At 40.8% G+C, this 17,728-nt stretch overlaps 1 protein-coding gene across 1 annotated transcript; it reads left to right on the forward strand.

The window, feature by feature from the left end:
• Positions 1-731: 731 nt before the first annotated feature.
• Positions 732-17,647, forward strand: slc38a8a (solute carrier family 38 member 8a). The gene is made up of 10 exons (XM_088378913.1): positions 732-1,018; positions 1,541-1,739; positions 3,711-3,867; positions 10,515-10,619; positions 11,456-11,513; positions 13,957-14,071; positions 15,157-15,304; positions 15,467-15,669; positions 15,759-15,810; positions 16,946-17,647. The coding sequence occupies exons 1-10, from the start codon at positions 818-820 to the stop codon at positions 17,046-17,048; spliced, it is 1,341 nt and encodes a 446-aa protein (XP_088235039.1). The 5' UTR covers positions 732-817; the 3' UTR covers positions 17,049-17,647.
• Positions 17,648-17,728: the final 81 nt, after the last annotated feature.

Below are 17,728 nucleotides of genomic sequence, written 5' to 3' on the forward strand. Positions count from 1 at the left end.
CATCTCACATTATGTATATTTAAACGATCATCCCCAAAGATAGAAATGATAAAACAAACTTTTAGCCATCGCTTTCTGTAAGTGTCAAAAGCAGGATTGGAGAGTATTTGATGGTCAATAAATTTCATCAAAAACTAGGCTGAACTAAAATACTGAATTGTTTTGAATTCTTTCTAATTTACATTGTCAAACACAAGCACATGAGTCCTTCTATCGGTGACAGTGTAATTACACGTAAAACAAACGGGAGGACAAAATACTACAAATTGCATCAAGTCATGATACAATCAGTAAGTCAGATGATCAGCCAAATGATCAGGACAAAACACTACAAATTGCATCAAGTCATGATGCAATCAGTAAGTCAGATGATGCAATCAGTAAATTAGATGATCAGCCCAAATACTCATACTACTACCAATACTACTACTAATAGTAGTAAGGGTGAGGGTTTCAATTTGGGCTTCAGTTCTGGGTGTATCCAGACTCTTGCTCAAAGCCAGCTGGGGTACTTCCAGCTCTTGTGAAGGATAAGCTGTACAACAACAGATGGCTAATCATGATCATCACTACCATCATAAGATGTAGTGGTTGTAATTCAGAGCACAGAGTAGCACCTGAAGGCATCATCAGTTTTCCAATTAGGGTCCACCCCTCCCGCCTTCCATCCTTTCACTTGAGCTCTTCACACACTCTCCTCAGCTTCAGTGCTCACGCGCTCCTCTCGATGATAAGGGCCGTACCCTGGCCGCAAGTTCATGTGGCTTGAATGCATGTAGCCTTTGTCCGTCCCACTGAGCTTCCCGGTGGATGAATTATGGAGGAGTTAGCCAGAGAGAGCATCAGCCTGTTGGCTTCAGCATCAGCCAAACCCCGGGTGGATCTGGCCGGGTCCCGGCTTGGCTCTCTGGGGGCCATCTTCATCATGCTCAAGTCTGCCCTGGGCGCTGGGCTACTAAATTTCCCATGGGCTTTTGAGAGAGCCGGGGGGATCCACAACGCAATCACAGTGGAGCTGGTGGGTATTGTTCACATTTATCTATGTTTAATTAGAACACAGACAATAGCTGTCGACTATTTATATTGTCATGTTGTTTTTGGCATTGTTGGTGTCTAACTGCATTTTAACTCATACAGGACTAAGATTGTTTTTTTTTTATTATGATTATGTCGCTGTATATATTTATTTCAAATGGTGGTATAAAAGTCCTTGCATAAAGGTTCAGCACCCAGCTGCATACTTCCCATCCACCATGTAACCAGGAAAAAACATATCCGCACTTTCAGCGTTTCTCTGAACTGGACATAATACTTTTCACATGCAAAATTAAAGCGGATCTGATGAAGCTGTTGCCAGGAATTCAAATTATTTTATGGTTACTCTCTCGGTGAGTGTACTTGTAAATGACACTATCAAACACCGATGTTATTTTTTTTCCAAAATTTCATTATGACATTATGAACTTAGAGGTATCAGTGCAATCTTTTTTTTTTTTTATTATTATTCATTTTTAATTTTTTTATAATTTTTTCCACTCAGGGCTCTGTGGTGTTCCTGGTCAGTGGTTTGATCATCCTGGGCTACTCATCGTCCATCAGTGGCCAATGCACCTACCAGGCAGTGGTAAAGGAGGTGTGTGGCCCAGCCATCGGTCAGCTGTGTGAAATCTGCTTCGTTTTCAATCTTTTTATGATCTCCGTGGCCTTCCTTGTTATTGTGGATGATCAGCTGGAAAAATGTGAGTAGGATGTTGACTCTATATTTAAATTTTCAATCAGCAGCATCTATTTATGAACATGATAAGTTTTGTTCCAGTATTTGTCCAATGTGTTTTATTTTCTATTTATGCACTATCTAGCAATTTTGGGAAAATAACAAGGCTCCCCGTTTTCAGTGGCTCAAATGTTAAAAAAAAAAAAAAAAAAAGCCACCGCTTGCATGCAATTTTGCTTCCGTCACAGTTGCCTTAAATTCAGTGAATGAAAACCTTAAATTTGGGTCAAGATCAGGTGACTGACTGGCCATTGAATAACTAATGTTGAATAATCAATTTAGATCCGTTTACATAGTATTTGGCTGGATTAGTAAAAGTTAAGTAAAGTCATTAAGTAAAAGAGTGTTGAGAATAAAAGTGGCGCTAAAAAAGAGACTAAAAAAAATATGGTTACATGGCTAACAAGGTACCAGTAAATCCAAAAAGAGCAAACATTCATGATATGCACACTGAGGCTGTGAAATTGGGTCATTTGAAGGAAAAAAGTATAAAAGGGGGTGTTCACAATAATGGTAGTGCAGCATTCAGTCAGTGACTTTGTCAATTTTGTGGAAAAAGCAGGTGTGAATATGTTGTCCCCTATTTAAAGATAAAGCCAGCACGCTTTTCTCTTTGAAAGCTTGAGGAAAATGGGACGTTCAAGACATTGTTCAGAAAGATCGCATAGTTTCATTAAAAAGTTGATTGGAGAGGGGAAAACTTATACACGTGCAAAAAATTATAGGCTGTTCATCTACAATGATTTCCAATGCTTTAAAATGAACAAAATGAAATGCAGAGACACCTGGAAGAAAATGGAAAACAACCGTCAAGATAGATAGAAGAATTACCAGCTCAGTGGCCTTGTGTTAGAGTGTCCGCCCTGAGAGTGGGAGGTGGTGGGTTCAAACCCCCTGCCGGGTCATACCAGTGACCATTATAACAATGGTACCCATTTCTTCCCTGCTTGGCACTCAGTGTAAGGGGTTGAATGGGGCCCCCCCTGCTGCTCACGATCATTTGGACTTTAATTGTGTGTCTGACTTCATAAAGTGTGTCTGACTTCATAAGACCAAGTCGGGCTGTTGTGATGCGTCTAGTGTGTTGGTGGAGTGCCCAGTGCATGTCACTTCTCACTGTCAACCCTCACCCAGCCCCCAACGATGGGTTAAATAGTACCACTGCCCAGTGGGTTCCTCGGGAGAGGAATGGGCTAAGGGAGTCAACCCCTACAGAAAATCAATTTCCCTTTGGGTTGGTGTCAGGAAGGGCATCCGGCTGTAAAATGTTTAGCTCCAAAAATCTCTCTCAGTATAGGACTCTCAACCACTAGACCGTCCCCGGTGGAAGAAAGGCATATTGAGAATCCAGTCCAACCCAGCGGCAGCCTGGAAAGCGGACTTTAAATCGATGATGATGATGATGAATAACCAGAAAAGCAAAGGCTTGCCAATTGATTAGCTCCAGGATGATCAAAGACAGTCTGAGAGTCAAATTGTTCTTTTTGGGTCTTTTGGGTCCAAAGTTTGTGAGACAACCCCCAAAACCCCTTGTGGATTGCAAATGAGACTGACTCACACATTAAACAAGTCTATTGGGGTTGTTCTCTGCGACCAAATTGGATGCAAGGTTAAGAGAAACTAACAAAGAAACTCAAAGTAAAATTAACAAACGTTGTTTTTCACAAAACCTACTAAAAGCAAAAATACTTTTAAGAAAACAAAAGCAAGACCAAGATCTTGTTTTGATAAAACTAACTGTAGTTAAAGACAAAATATCCTTTTGAATTCTGAATTTGAATCCCTTCTTGCCATTTGTTTGTGATTTGGTATTACAATGCTTTTTCTCTTAAATGAAATCTGAGTCTCATTCTGACTTGTCTGATTTTCTTCACGTTTGTTGCACTTGGTCTGATTTGGTGGTGAAATGTCCTTGTTTTTGATTTATGTCTTTTAGTGTGCGGCTCTTTGTATGAACTAGTAACTGGTTTGCCTTACTCAGCGATGCCCTATCACTTCTACACGGACCAACGATTTGCCCTGGTGCTTCTGTGTGCCTTCCTCATTCTACCTATTTCCACCCCCAAAGAGATCAGCATTCAAAAATATATCAGGTCTGGATTCCAATTCTGTTCTCTATACAACACACACGCATGCGCATAGGCATGCACACGCGTATGATTTTATTTCATCGTATTTATATATTTATTATAAGTGTATTATTTATTTATATAAATGCATTATTTATTCATATAAAGGCCAGTCCGCAAAAATATTTCTGACACGGAACCGGTCCGTGGTGCAAAAAAGGTTGGGGACCACTGATCCATTCGCTCGTGTGCTACCCCATATAACCATTATAACTATTTGCTTGTGAGCTGCTCCATAAAACCATATATATACTAAGTAACATGACCGAGGGTTTCGTAGTGTAGTGGTTAGTCCTCTGAACCCTCACCCCAGTGACCCTGGTTCAAATCCCAATGAGACCTAAATTATTTTATCATAGAAAAATTTGCAACACAGTCGCTCGTGTGCTACCCCATATAACCATAACTATTTGCCTGTGAGCTGCTGAATAAAACCATATATATTCCATGTAACACAACCGAGGGTTCCATAGTGTAGTGGTTAGTGCTCTGGACTCTCACCCCAGTGACCCAGGTTCAAATCCCATTGAGACCTAAAACATTTTATCATAGAAATATTTGCAACACAGTCGCTCTTGTGCGGCCCCATATAACCATAACTATGTGCTTGTGAGCTGCTCCATAAAACCATATATATTCCCTGCAATGTGAGCTAGTCCTCCGTAGTGTAGTGGTTAGTGCTCTGGACTCCCACCCCAGGGACCTGAGTTCGAATTCCATTCGGACCTAAAAATTTTTATCATGGAAAACTTGCAACACAGTTGCTCCTGTGCTGCCCAATATAACCATACACCTCCCTTAGGTTTAGGGTTTAGGGTTAGAACTGGTTAGAGGTAGGGTTGGAGCTAGGGTTAGGGATAGAACTGGTTAGGGGTAGGGCTAGGGTTAAGGTTAGGGTTAGGGTTTGAGCTAGGGCTAGAGTTAGGGTTAGAGGTTAGGGTTAATGTTAGGGTTAGAGCTAGGGTTAGGGTTAGGGCTAGGGTGAGTTTGGTGCTCAGGTTAGGGCTAGGGTTAGGGTTAGGGTTGGAGCTAGGGTTAGGGTTAGAGCTCGGGTCAGGGTTAATGTTACGGTTAGAGCTAGAGTTAGGGTTAGAGGTAGGGTTTGGGTTTGAGCTAGGGTTAGGGCTAGGGTTAGGGTTAGGGTTGGAGCTAGGGTTAGGGTTAGAGCTCGGGTTAGAGCTAAGGTTAGAGCTAGGGTTAGGGTTAGGGTTAGGGTTGGAGCTAGGGTTAGGGTTAGAGCCAAGGTTAGGGTTAGAGCTAGGGTTAGGGTTAGAACTAGGGTTAGGGTTAGAGCTCGGGTTAGGGTTAGAGCTAGGGTTAGAGTTAGGGCTAGGGTTAGGGTTTGAGCTAGGGTTAGGGCTAGGGTTATGGTTAGGGTTGGAGCTAGGGTTAGAGCTAGGGTTAGAGCTAGGGTTAAAGTTAGAGCTACGGTTTGGGTTTGAGCTAGTGTTAGGGTTAGGGCTAGGGTTAGAGCTAGGGTTAGGGTTGGAGCTACGGTTAGGGTTGGAGCTAGGGTTAGGGTTAGGGCTAGGGTTAGGGTTAGAACTAGGGTTAGAGCTAGGGTTAGAGCTAAGGTTAGAGCTAGGGTTAGGGTTAGGGTTGGAGCTAGGGTTAGGGTTAGAGCCAAGGTTAGGGTTAGAGCTAGGGTTAGGGTTAGAACTAGGGTTAGGGTTAGAGCTCGGGTTAGAGCTAGGGTTAGAGTTAGTGCTAGGGTTAGGGTTTGAGCTAGGGTTAGGGTTGGAGCTAGGGTTAGGGTTAGAGCTCGGGTCAGGGTTAATGTTAGGGTTAGGGTTAGAGCTCGGGTTAGAGCTAAGGTTAGAGCTAAGGTTAGGGTAAGGGTTAGGGTTGGAGCTAGGGTTAGGGTTAGAGCCAAGGTTAGGGTTAGAGCTAGGGTTAGGGTTAGGGTTAGAGCTAGGGTTAGCGTTAGAGCTAGGGTTAGAGTTAGGGCTAGGGTTAGGGTTTGAGCTAGGGTTAGGGCTAGGGTTATGGTTAGGGTTGGAGCTAGGGTTAGAGCTAGGGTTAGAGCTAGGGTTAAAGTTAGAGCTACGGTTTGGGTTTGAGCTAGTGTTAGGGTTAGGGCTAGGGTTAGAGCTAGGGTTAGGGTTGGAGCTACGGTTAGGGTTGGAGCTAGGGTTAGGGCTAGGGTTAGGGTTAGAACTAGGGTTAGAGCTAGGGTTAGAGCTAAGGTTAGAGCTAGGGTTAGGGTTAGGGTTGGAGCTAGGGTTAGGGTTAGAGCCAAGGTTAGGGTTAGAGCTAGGGTTAGGGTTAGAACTAGGGTTAGGGTTAGAGCTCGGGTTAGAGCTAGGGTTAGAGTTAGCGCTAGGGTTAGGGTTTGAGCTAGGGTTAGGGTTGGAGCTAGGGTTAGGGTTAGAGCTCGGGTCAGGGTTAATGTTAGGGTTAGAGCTAGAGTTAGGGTTAGAGGTAGGTTTAGAGTTAGAGCTACGGTTTGGGTTTGAGCTAGGGTTAGGGCTAGGGTTAGGGTTGGAGCTAAGGTTAGGGTTAGAGCTAGGGTTAGGGTTAGAGCTCGGGTTAGAGCTAAGGTTAGAGCTAGGGTTAGGGTTAGGGTTGGCGCTAAGGTTAGGGTTAGAGCCAAGGATAGGGTTAGACCTCGGTTTAGGTTTAGAACTAGGGTTAGGGTTAGAGCTCGGGTTAGGGTTAGGGTTTGAGCTAGGGTTAGGGTTAGGGTTATGGTTAGGGTTGGAGCTAGGGTTAGAGCCAGGGTTAGAGCTAGGGTTAAAGTTAGAGCTACAGTTTGGGTTTGAGCTAGTGTTAGGGTTGGAGCTAGGGTTAGGGTTGGAGCTAGGGTTAGGGTTAGGGTTAGAACTAGGGTTAGAGCTCGGGTTAGGGTTAGGGTTTGAGCTAGGGTTAGGGCTAGGGTTATGGTTAGGGTTGGAGCTAGGGTTAGAGCTAGGGTTAGAGCTAGGGTTAAAGTTAGAGCTACGGTTTGGGTTTGAGGTAGTGTTAGGGTTAGGGCTAGGGTTAGAGCTAGGGTTAGGGTTCGGGTTGGAGCTAGGGTTAGGGTTAGAGCTAGGGTTAGGGTTAGAGCTAGGGTTAGAGCTCGGGTTAGAACTAGGGTTAGGGCTCGGGTTAGGGTTAGAGCTCGGGTTAGAGTTAGTGCTAGGGTTAGGGTTTGAGCTAGGGTTAGGGCTAGGGTTACGGTTAGGGTTGGAGCTATGGTTAGAGCTAGGGTTAGAGCTAGGGTTAGAGCTAGGATTAGGGTTAGGGCTAGGGTTAGCGCTAGGGTTAGGGCTAGGGTTAGAACTAGGGTTAGGGTTAGGGTTAGAGCTAGGGTTAGGGTTAGAGCTAGGGTTAGAGCTAGGGTTAGAGCTAGGGTTGGAGCTAGGGTTAGGGTTAGGGTTGGAGCTAGGGTTAGGGTTAGCGCTAGGGTTAGAGCTAGGGTTAGAGCTAGGGTTAGGGTTAGAACTAGGATTAGGGTTAGAGCTCGGGTTAGGGTTAGAGCTAGGTTTAGAGTTAGTGCTAGGGTTAGAGTTTGAGCTAGGGTTAGGGTTACGGTTAGGGTTGGAGCTAGGGATAGAGCTAGGGTTAGAGCTAGGATTAGGGTTAGAGCTAGAGTTAGAGCTAGGGTTAGGGCTAGGGTTAGGGTTCTTAATGAGTGGTGTTGGTGATTCCCTCGTTAAGTGCACCTGCGTGAAAAGTTTTAGCTCCTGCAGAATGTGAAAATGACCAAAAACTTTTCACGCAGGTGGACTTAACGAGGGAATCTTGGAAAACATGTTGGAATGCGCCCCGAGGACTAGACCTTGACACCTGTTACCTTTGACCATAATTTTTCCCTAATAAAGTGGCCTGTTATTAGGTACACTTGAAAATAGCAGTGTACCTAATGGAGTGTCCGTGTGATTCGCTCGTTAAGTGCACCTGCGTGAAAAGTTTTAGCTCTTGTAGAACGTAAAAATGACCAAAAACTTTTCACGCAGGTGCACTTAACGAGGGACTCTTGGAAAACATGTTGGAATGCAGCCCCGAGGACTAAAGCTTGACACCTGTGACCTTTGACCATGATATTTCCCTAATAAAGTGGCCTGTTATTAGGTACACTTGAAAATGGCGGTGTATCTAATGGAGTGTCTGTGTGATTCCCTCGTTAAGTGCACCTGCGTGAAAAGTTTTAGCTCCTGCAGAACGTGAAAGGAGCTAAAACTTTTCACGCAGGTGTGCTTAACGAGGGTCATTTGGAACACATGTTGGAACGCGGCCCCAAGGACTAGAGCTTGACACCTGTGAACTTTGACCATGATATTTCCCTAATAAAGTGGCCTGTTATCAGCTACACTTGAAAATAGCAATGTGTACCTAATGGAGTGTCCAAGTGACATCACAGATCAAACAGCCAATCAGGAGGTGGGGGTGAGGGCGGGTGTTGCACTTTTCACTTTCACTTAGGCTTTTTCCCTATTGAAGTTGCCTGTTATTAGGTACACCTCATGGACACTACAATAGGTACACTACACGTGGCCAAAAAAAGAAAAAAGAATAAATAAACAAGAAAGTGTAGTGAACGATTCGGTGAACGATTCTTTTGAACAAATATTTTGAGCGAACTGATTCTAGAGTTCACTTAACTAGAATGCACATCACTAGTACAAGACAGTACAGACCATTGGCTTCCAGGTTGAAATAGCCGACTGGATAATGACATGGGCTCTTGCCTGGGAAGAACTTGGTTCGATCCCAGGTGTGAGAATGTGCATAAATGTATTTTTATTGTGCAACAATCATTGGGACTTTAACTTGACTTTAACCCTTTATTTATTTATTCTTTTTTTTTACCTCGTGTAGTGTACCTATTGAAGTGGCCATGAGGTGTACCTACACATAGTCATATAAAGCAGTTAACCAAATGTCTGATTTTTATGTTTTAATTGGCGAATATAAAATATATATAAAAACAAGGAATAAAACACCAGACAAGTTTTAACACAAATGTTTGCTAAAAATAATAATATTAAATGTACATTTCAAACCAGCAATCTAATGTGAAATTGCAGTAGATATATTGGATAACAATATTTAGGCGTACATATGCATACACGTTATTTAAAAACTACTATAAATGTTATAAAATCAAGATTACCCAAAGAGAAGCATAATCTCCCCGTTGTTGCATAACAGTGCATCCTTACATGCAATAAAGTTAGCCGTTAGCTTGGCGAAAACGCGCATAAAAGAAGTTGTGTTTCAGTGAGTGCTTCGTTCTTTCCTTGGCAAATCGTAAATCTACATTCTGGCTTACATAGTTCACGCCAAGAGACGCAACACATTCACTGACTGATCCGTTGATGCACGGGAAGGCAGTTCACCCATTAACCCGTTCGCGAACGTGAAAGTCAGGATTCGTTCCCTCACTGATCCGTTCTCTCGATGAACTGGAAATGCGAATCACTCACTCACTGATTCGTTCACTCAGATTCATTTGTTGGTGAACGGGAAATGCAATTCACGACTCGTTCGTAAACAGGAAAATACGTCATTTTCTTCTTCGTTTTTTACGGCGAGGTGGCACCAGCTTCAATGGGCATTCCTGACACCTACTGGTTGAAGTCATATGAACTGAAAAAAGAAAGAATCACTTTAGGAAGTATATTGTATTGATGTGTATGGGTTGTTTCCACGGGATGTTGTAAAAAAAAAAAAAACACTGGGAAACACTGCCTTAATGGACTGGTTTCTGCCCACGGGCCCATATTGTTAACGCCCCTAATCTACAGTAGAAGTACCTGATCGACATGTATCACTACAAACCATTAAGATAAGAGTAGGACTTTTATAAAAGATTATAAATGATGACCAGTAAAATCAAAATTAACCATGATGGTAGAGAAAAATAACATTTATTCCAATAAAACTCCTCCAGTTACACCATCAATGGCATTTGATAAATTCCCTCGTGAACAGTAAAAGGGGTAAAGAAAGACATTCTGATTCAGAACAAACGATTCCTTAATTTATGTATGATTTGTAACTGTAAGTCTCTGCAGTTTCGTCGATTTGACTGAGGGGTGTAATGTAAATATATTCCACCAGGGTTCACTGTTGTACTTTCTCTTACAGTGTCCCCAGAACACATGAACATTTTCTGTAGCACTTTGGGATTTTTTTAAAATGTAAAGTGCATTATAAATATAATTTATTATTAATTATTATTATTATTATTTTTATTATTATTATTATCTTAGACCTGCTCTTTTTGCACTGATACAACTTCTGTTGTGATTTAGCATTTTGTAAATAAACTTGAATTGAATACAAAACTACCTCACATTTTTTTTGCTATGACTGTTGGAATTTTTTTTCTCATTTAGCCTGCATGTTCTGGTTGACTCACGCAGTGAGAGCGTTGGCACAATTTTGCATCATTATAAACAAGCAATTAAACGGAATAGTTGAACTCGACACAAAAACGAGGCGTGTTCTATTTTGCATGGTTAAGAAAGGTTTGAAATTATAGTATGTTCAGGTATCTGATTTACATTGACATGACCCTTTTAAATGCAGTTAGCCTTGTTCTCACGCGCCAATAATCCACATTTCTCTTACTCACTTTTTTGAATGATATCTGAACTTTGTGTCCCACCTCTTTCTACTCACAGTGTGCTTGGCACTCTAGCTGCAACCTACTTGACGATAGCCATCATCATCAAGTACCATCTGATGCATTCTGTTCAGGTTCACATAAGTCCACTCTACAGCAGTGGGTATGTACAGTATGTCTAACAACTGTAAGTCTGGCTATCATGAATTGCTATGTGTGTGTGTCAGTGCAGAGATTTTTCCACATTTCCTAAATTTTGTATGATATTATGGAGCGTAGATGATAAAATGCCTAAATTCATTTCAATTGTTCAATGGGAAACGTTAAACAAAGTGGTCAACTTCACCCCATCCTCATGTCCCAAGTTCAATGGAATTGGAGTTTGTACAAACCACAGTGATTGTGGTAGCATTTGCTTATTTCCTTGAATAACACAGGTTGTGCTGAAATTTTCATACATTTATATCAATTTACAAAACAACCCTTTTGGTATTTTGACAGGTTTCAACAGATTTGTTTTCTCGCAGTGGCCTTTAATCATATTCCTCATTATTCATACTGTTGCCCCAATACTTACAAATAAATCAGTACGCAGTACTTTGAATTCATTATTTTCAAATTCAATGTTAAGCAATAGTCTGTGTTTTCCGTGTTCTCCACCGTTTGTTGTAATTGTTTTCATTTTATTTGTTAGTTTTTCATGTACCACCATCTCCTCTAGAAGCAAATTTTGGTCTTTTGGAATATCCGGGCCGTAAGTTGACTTAATGGGAATTTGATGTTTCCAGGAAATATGACTGCCGTGAGTTGTATCCACAAAACCTGCTTTCAATTGAGACCACTCGGATGGACATAATACATCACCATTCCGCTTTCCTCATAGAACCATTTTCACCGTTAAGACTATTTTCACTGAGCTGCACTTGAAAGATGCACTCAATGGTGTCTATTGATGGCAAAGCATTTTAAATGGTGTCTAATTTATCTTCTTCTATGTAGAATCAGCTCCTGGGCATCCACATTCAGAGTCATCCCAACCATTTGTTTTGGTTTCCAAGTAAGTCGAACCATGAAAATGTATTTGGTATCGGTAATATGTTTGCACCATATAATGTCGTGACCAGAAAGTCACATAGTGTTAACTTGGGTTGATTGTGGCTTCCAATATAAACAGGAAAATGTGCTCACTTATGTCCGGAAAATCTCCTGCTACCTTATGTTTTTATTGTAAACTAAAGCAGGAAATCAAGGTGACACAAATGAAACAGAATTCTTGTTTAATTTCATGTAATTATAGACATGTTAGCAGAACAATAACTTGTTGATATTCGTTTTTGTAAATAGTATGACTTAGACGTGACCCTAAGAACACCTCAAAATCTTCTTGTAGTCTTGTTTTCTCACCTCAGTCCGCTTAATGTCGCACTTTTCTCAGCTAACCTCTTTCTTTTGAACGCTGGGCACACCACAAAGTCTCCTTCTCTCTTTTACTACTAGAAGACATTACCGTAGTCTCTTTTCAGTTTCTCGCATCCCCTTGGCTGTTGCGATCCAGACTTCTTGAAGCTCCTTCTGCCCATCAAGAGCCTTTCATCTTCTCTTCAAGAGCCGCATGACAATGTTCCTCTCTTAACTTCCACTTCCCCCAACTCGGGCTGGGTATCTTTCTCAAGCTGGCGATGCAATATGTACGTCGATACTCAGGTCACAATATGATTTGTACCTCAATATGATTCAGGACAATTTTACTCAATACGATACGGTGTGATAATATACAGTTTTGCTTTACTGTTCCTTAGTTTATTTCGAATACTATTATATACTCAACAAAGTAGAAATGTGTATATAGCATCAATTTATTTTAAAAAAACCCAAATCATTAACTCTCCTCATTCATGTGGTTCTTTCTCATGTGAGTCTCTGGCAATGCTGCACCCCCTAGCGTTATTCAGTTCAGTGAATAGTTTGATCTGGGCAAAAGTAAGTAGTTAAAAAATAATTTTTCAAAATTCTAGGATATCCGCCTTTCCGTGTGCTTATGAATGCGTTAAATGTGTAAAAGATGGTGACAGCCAGTAACCTTTAGCGCATCCTAGCTGCTTTGCGCTGATTGAATTCAGAGTTCTGGAAAAACAAACATATCGGCACTTATTGAAAAAGGTCAATTGCAAAATAGTGAAATAATTCAATTTATATGTTGGTGAGAGGGTAAGTGGTAAGAAATTGATAAAAGGAATGGCAGGTCTGCAGACTCAAACCCTCAACTTTCTCATATGTGAAGTTTAGGATGTAAAGGGCACCACACTGGCTTCCAAATTTAATTGGCAGGTCAAATTGCAGAAAAAGATCATGAAAGCAGTGCAGACTTGAATGTAACTTCCCAAGTTGCCATGGTAACCCGTGACACATAAAGGCAGGATCTAGGAAGGAGGCGTGCAAAAGGATTAGTGCATGTCCTCATACAAACACACCCAGCGACTCACTCAACCAGTCTGAGGTTGAGTGATTGCTGTGCAAAGGTCTGAATGGAGACCTGATGAGATCCTGGCAAATGGTGCGGGCTGCTGCAGGAAAAGGGAATGAGATTTACACCAGGTAGATGACACCTGGGATCAAGTGGGGAAAAGAGTCTGTATCTTGGCCAATGTGATGGTTTAACACGTTCTCTGGTTGGTGCCCAAATCCTTCATTTAATATCCTATCAAACTGCATCTTGACACAGTGGCAGGGAGATAAAATCGAATAAGACCAAGACTTCGCTCTGAGATCACCTGAGAGAAGAGAAAAGTCATTTTGGACCAGGACCTACAGGACCTCTCTATATCTCTTCATGGATCTGAGCTGGGTGATAGCAAAATGTGACTTTGTTGTCCCAAGATAAAAAAGGGAATTAAGTACACATCAGAAGAATAATGTTTTTTTTTTTTTTTTTTTTAATAGAAATGCCCCACAAGCAACTGTTAGTATTGATTAGAGTTTTTATTGGTCATTTTAACTCCATTGTGTGTCAAATTGAGTGTCAAATTGATGATCAAGTCATTATTGATAGTGTTAATTTCACATAGGACAAAAAAACAAAGAATCAACAAACAGATGTCAATTTTCAGTTTATATGCAATACTAACATTACACAGGAGACTAATGACATCGCATCAACTAGTTAGTACTAAGTAAACTGCAAACAGGCAGACTACTTGGATGATATTCAAATTAGCTTCAGTGTGGAAAACCCTTTCTTGTATTATTTATTCGTTCACTTACTGCAAGAGCTGAACCATTTAGTTAGTTTACATTGTAGACTACATAAGAAGGTCAACAGCCACTTCCCCTCCGCCTTGTAAGTAGAAACGGTAGAGTCAGCATTTACTGCCTGAGCCTTTCAGACAACTTGCCCAAGAAGGACACTCCTTGCTCACCCAGCTGTTGCACCTTTGTGCATCCAGATATTGTGTGGCAGCATCTGACCATGCAAATCGTAAGATTTTTTTTCTTTGTTACAGTGTCACGAGGCATCCATTGCCATTTACAGCAGCATGGAGAACCAACGTCTCTCTCACTGGGCTTTCATCTCTGTGATTACCATGATTATCTGCTTCGTCATTTACTCTCTCACAGGTCGAGTAAGCCTATGAATGGTTGTTAGATTTACATTGTGCCGGTGAATGCTTCAAAATGTTTGTCATAATGCAATGACTGAATGACTCACAAAGAGTTGTTCAGGTGAAGCGACTGAAGAGTGACTACAGATAGAAAAACTTTGAGAAAAATCGACTATTTTTCCACAGTCCTCAATCATGATAAAGACAATGCTCCAAAAAATAAATATAGAGGATATTAATGATGGGAAAATATAAAAAAAAAAAATCACAGGATATGGTTATGAGTAGGGTTTATCTGAAATCTAAATGTTGTCATTAAACCATGTAGCTCTATTACACAAGTGTCAAACTCAAGGCCCGGGGGCCAGATACGGCCCGTCAGATCATTTTATGTGGCCCGCGAAGACAAATTGTACATCAAATTCGTGTGTCATTACTAGAATTGCAAATTGTCTTCACTTTTAATAATATATATTTTTTAAATATTTGACCAGTTTTTACTCGTCTGATTTGAAAACGAATTATTTGTCAGTTTGTGTTGTAGCTTTTACTGTATATAATATGAGGTGCTCATACATTTATTTGGGTTGACAGTCATAATGGTCCTCCGAAAGAAGCTATGACTACAATGCCTGTGAAAAATATGAGTTTGACACCGCTGCTCTATTACATGACATCACCTCCAGTGCTTCCTGGAACATCATGCTTTATTGAAAATGACTAAAAACTAGCACCTATTATTGGAAGGTTACATAAAGAAAATGGTATATTGCCAAAGTATAACAACACATTTCTCATTGAGCTACATCATGGAACATGTTTTGGAGATGACAAGTTCAATTACCCAAAATACAGCGCATTTTCATTACCTTCTCAGCACAATATTTGATCCACTGATCACGTCATTTCTGACTGGAGCAGCTTCCAGTCTCACTGTGGTAAATAGTCTGCAAAAGAGATAATGGTTCCTAAATATAGCCAGTCCATTCTGACAAAGAACTAGAAACCAGAGTGCTCGTTCATATTCAGTTACAGTATGTGGCTTCAGATGCATTGTGTTTATTAGCAAGGGGATAGAAATGCTGTCTTTTTCTGTTGCAGGGGTTTATGGGTACCTGACATTTGGGAAGGATGTGAAGGCCGACATTTTGATGTCATACATGGGCAATGACATTCTGATGCTCATTGCCAGGCTCCTCTTTGGAGTCTCTATTATCACCATCTACCCAATCATCCTGCTGTTGGGCAGGTTGGGAGCATTTCTCATTAATGTGATCTTTATTTTGTTCATTAGTGTTTTCTATTTATTTCAATTCAAAAAATCTGAAAAAGCAATGTTTTATATATCAACAAGTTTGATTTTCATTCTTCAAAATCCTTGTTTCTGTTGTAATTTTTTACATACTGTAAGATCAGTGATCCAGGACCCTTTGCTGAGTTGGTGGCGGAGGCGTGGCCGCACAGTCACGGTCAAGTTTGAAAGTCGCAGTCGATACACGCTGACGTTCCTGTGGATAACTGCAACAATTCTCATCGCTGTGTTGGTACCAGACATCAGTAAAGTCATCAGTGTCATTGGTGGGATCAGTGCATTTTTCATCTTTATATTCCCAGGTAATGCCTTGTTTGGTGTCCACATTTATACTATTATATCATTATAGCATTAAACTAAACCCAACTAAATCCTCTGTGTGTTTGATTAGGACTTTGTCTGATTTTTGCCATGCAGTCTGAGCCGGTGTCTTGTAAAACCAGGTGAGCAAATCATTTGTTCAAGTTTGGGTGGTTGTGTATTACGTCACGTCTGCTGGAATTATGTCACATGTCTGCTGGAACTAATCATTAGGGCAACATTTTTGTGATGGCGTGAATTATGTTATATTATTATTACCATATTTTCCGCACTATAAGGCGCACCGGATTATAAGGCGCACCTTCAATGAATGGCCCATTTTAAAACTTTGTCCATATATAAGGCGCACCAGATTATAAAGCGCATAGAATAAATAACTCAACGTTGCTCAAACGTTAATGCAATCACAAAATAGTAACACTCGAAATAGTGAAAACAATAACAATATATCAATAACTCAACGTTGCTCAAACGTTAATATCACACAACACACAAAATAAACGCGTAAAGCTTACTTTAATGAGTTAGCCCTCATCCACGAATCCATATTGGTCCATATATAAGGCGCACCGGATTATAAGGCGCACAGTCGGCTTTTGAGAAAATTGGAGGTTTTTAGGTGCGCCTTATAGCGCGGAAACTACGGTATAATGTTTTTATATATATATATATATATATATATATTTTTTTAATCTTATTTAATTACGCTGCAGAGGGGTAGGTTAGACCCCATGTTGGTCATTTTGCTAGTTTGAGGTCTACTATTCACATACTTATGATCGCAAAATGCCTCTTTGGACCATCTGTCTTTCCTGTGCCAGCACAAAGATGTGGTCTGAGTGGTTCAGACTGAGTTTCTGCCAGCAAATTGTCACTCGGCCAGGTGCACTCCTTTTGGGGCCAACCTGGCCATCTTGGCAGAGACTGGGCTGCTAGATTAGCAAACATTTGCAGCAAGCCTTGCGCTGATTTGAAAATCAGAACCCGCCGGCTTTTACGCCACTGTGCAGATGTGTGCATGAAAATAGAGCCCTATATCTCCAATAGACATAAGCTTCCATTTGTATGTGTATCGGAGTCAGACCTTCCAAATCACGTGAATTTGGTATCAAACTCAAAAAAGTCTCCGAATAAAGAGTTTGTTTTGTGTGTGCCTTTCATAAATGAATGGAGTTTAAATTGTGATTACTTACTAAGCAAACAAGCATAACATTTTTACATCCATTTCTATATTTTGTGTACCTTCCTCATTTTCAGAATTGTTCTCACACTTTGGGGAATGGTCACACTGCTATGTGGTGCCTTCATCTTTGGCCAGAGTACCACCATTGCTGTCATGCAGCTTCTTGGGAAGATATGACACTTCGATTTTGCCTTGACGTCCCACAACACTCAAGTTCTTCCCTCGACAGGACTTAAGAGTGTCCTTGAAAGACAGTTGCTAATCAGTCTTGATGACAACAAATTGACTCTGTAAAGTTCTGAAACCTCTCTTGGTCTTCTCCATTGTTATATTTGACTTGGGTTATGGTAATTTCTGCACTATAAGACGATTTGGGTTGAAAGGCTCACATGTGGGGCCTATTTTTGTACTTAACATTACATATAAGTCGAATGCATGCTGTAACATATGGTATACAAAAAAGGTAATGGGACCAACCATGTACTGCACTATACTCACATTATTGTTAATCGATATTGATACACAAATCCATCAAAGTCCTCATCTTCTGTATCACAAATAAAACAGTTGGGCAAGTTTGTCATTAAGGATGCCAAGTTTTCTCTCATCATTGTTGGAGTCAGACTCGTCACGTTGCTCTTCGCCAATGATCTCGGCTTTCCAGAAAGCTCGAACAACAGTTATAGCTGATACCTTTCTACCTTAAATATGTTTGTGTGTAAATGCTGTCATACTACTGACATAACATACTGAGGTTACGTTAAAAAAAAAGCATTGAAAGTGGTGAATAAATAATGTACTATTTTACATCATTGTGTGGATTTGGTTAAATAAGTAGAAAAATAAGCACATGGATT

This window comes from Syngnathus floridae, chromosome 6 (genome assembly GCF_059516105.1).
Source record: "Syngnathus floridae isolate MCC-2025c chromosome 6, RoL_Sflo_1.0, whole genome shotgun sequence".
In the NCBI taxonomy this organism is placed as follows: Eukaryota; Metazoa; Chordata; class Actinopteri; order Syngnathiformes; family Syngnathidae; genus Syngnathus; species Syngnathus floridae.

Coding starts and splice junctions, on each gene's coding strand:
- slc38a8a (XM_088378913.1), top strand. CDS start 818: ATGGAGGAGTTAGCCAGAGAGAGCATCAGCCTGTTGGCTTCAGCATCA. Junction 1,019..1,540: donor ACGCAATCACAGTGGAGCTG/GTGGGTATTGTT, acceptor TTTTCCACTCAG/GGCTCTGTGGTGTTCCTGGT. Junction 11,514..13,956: donor CCATTTGTTTTGGTTTCCAA/GTAAGTCGAACC, acceptor TCTTTGTTACAG/TGTCACGAGGCATCCATTGC.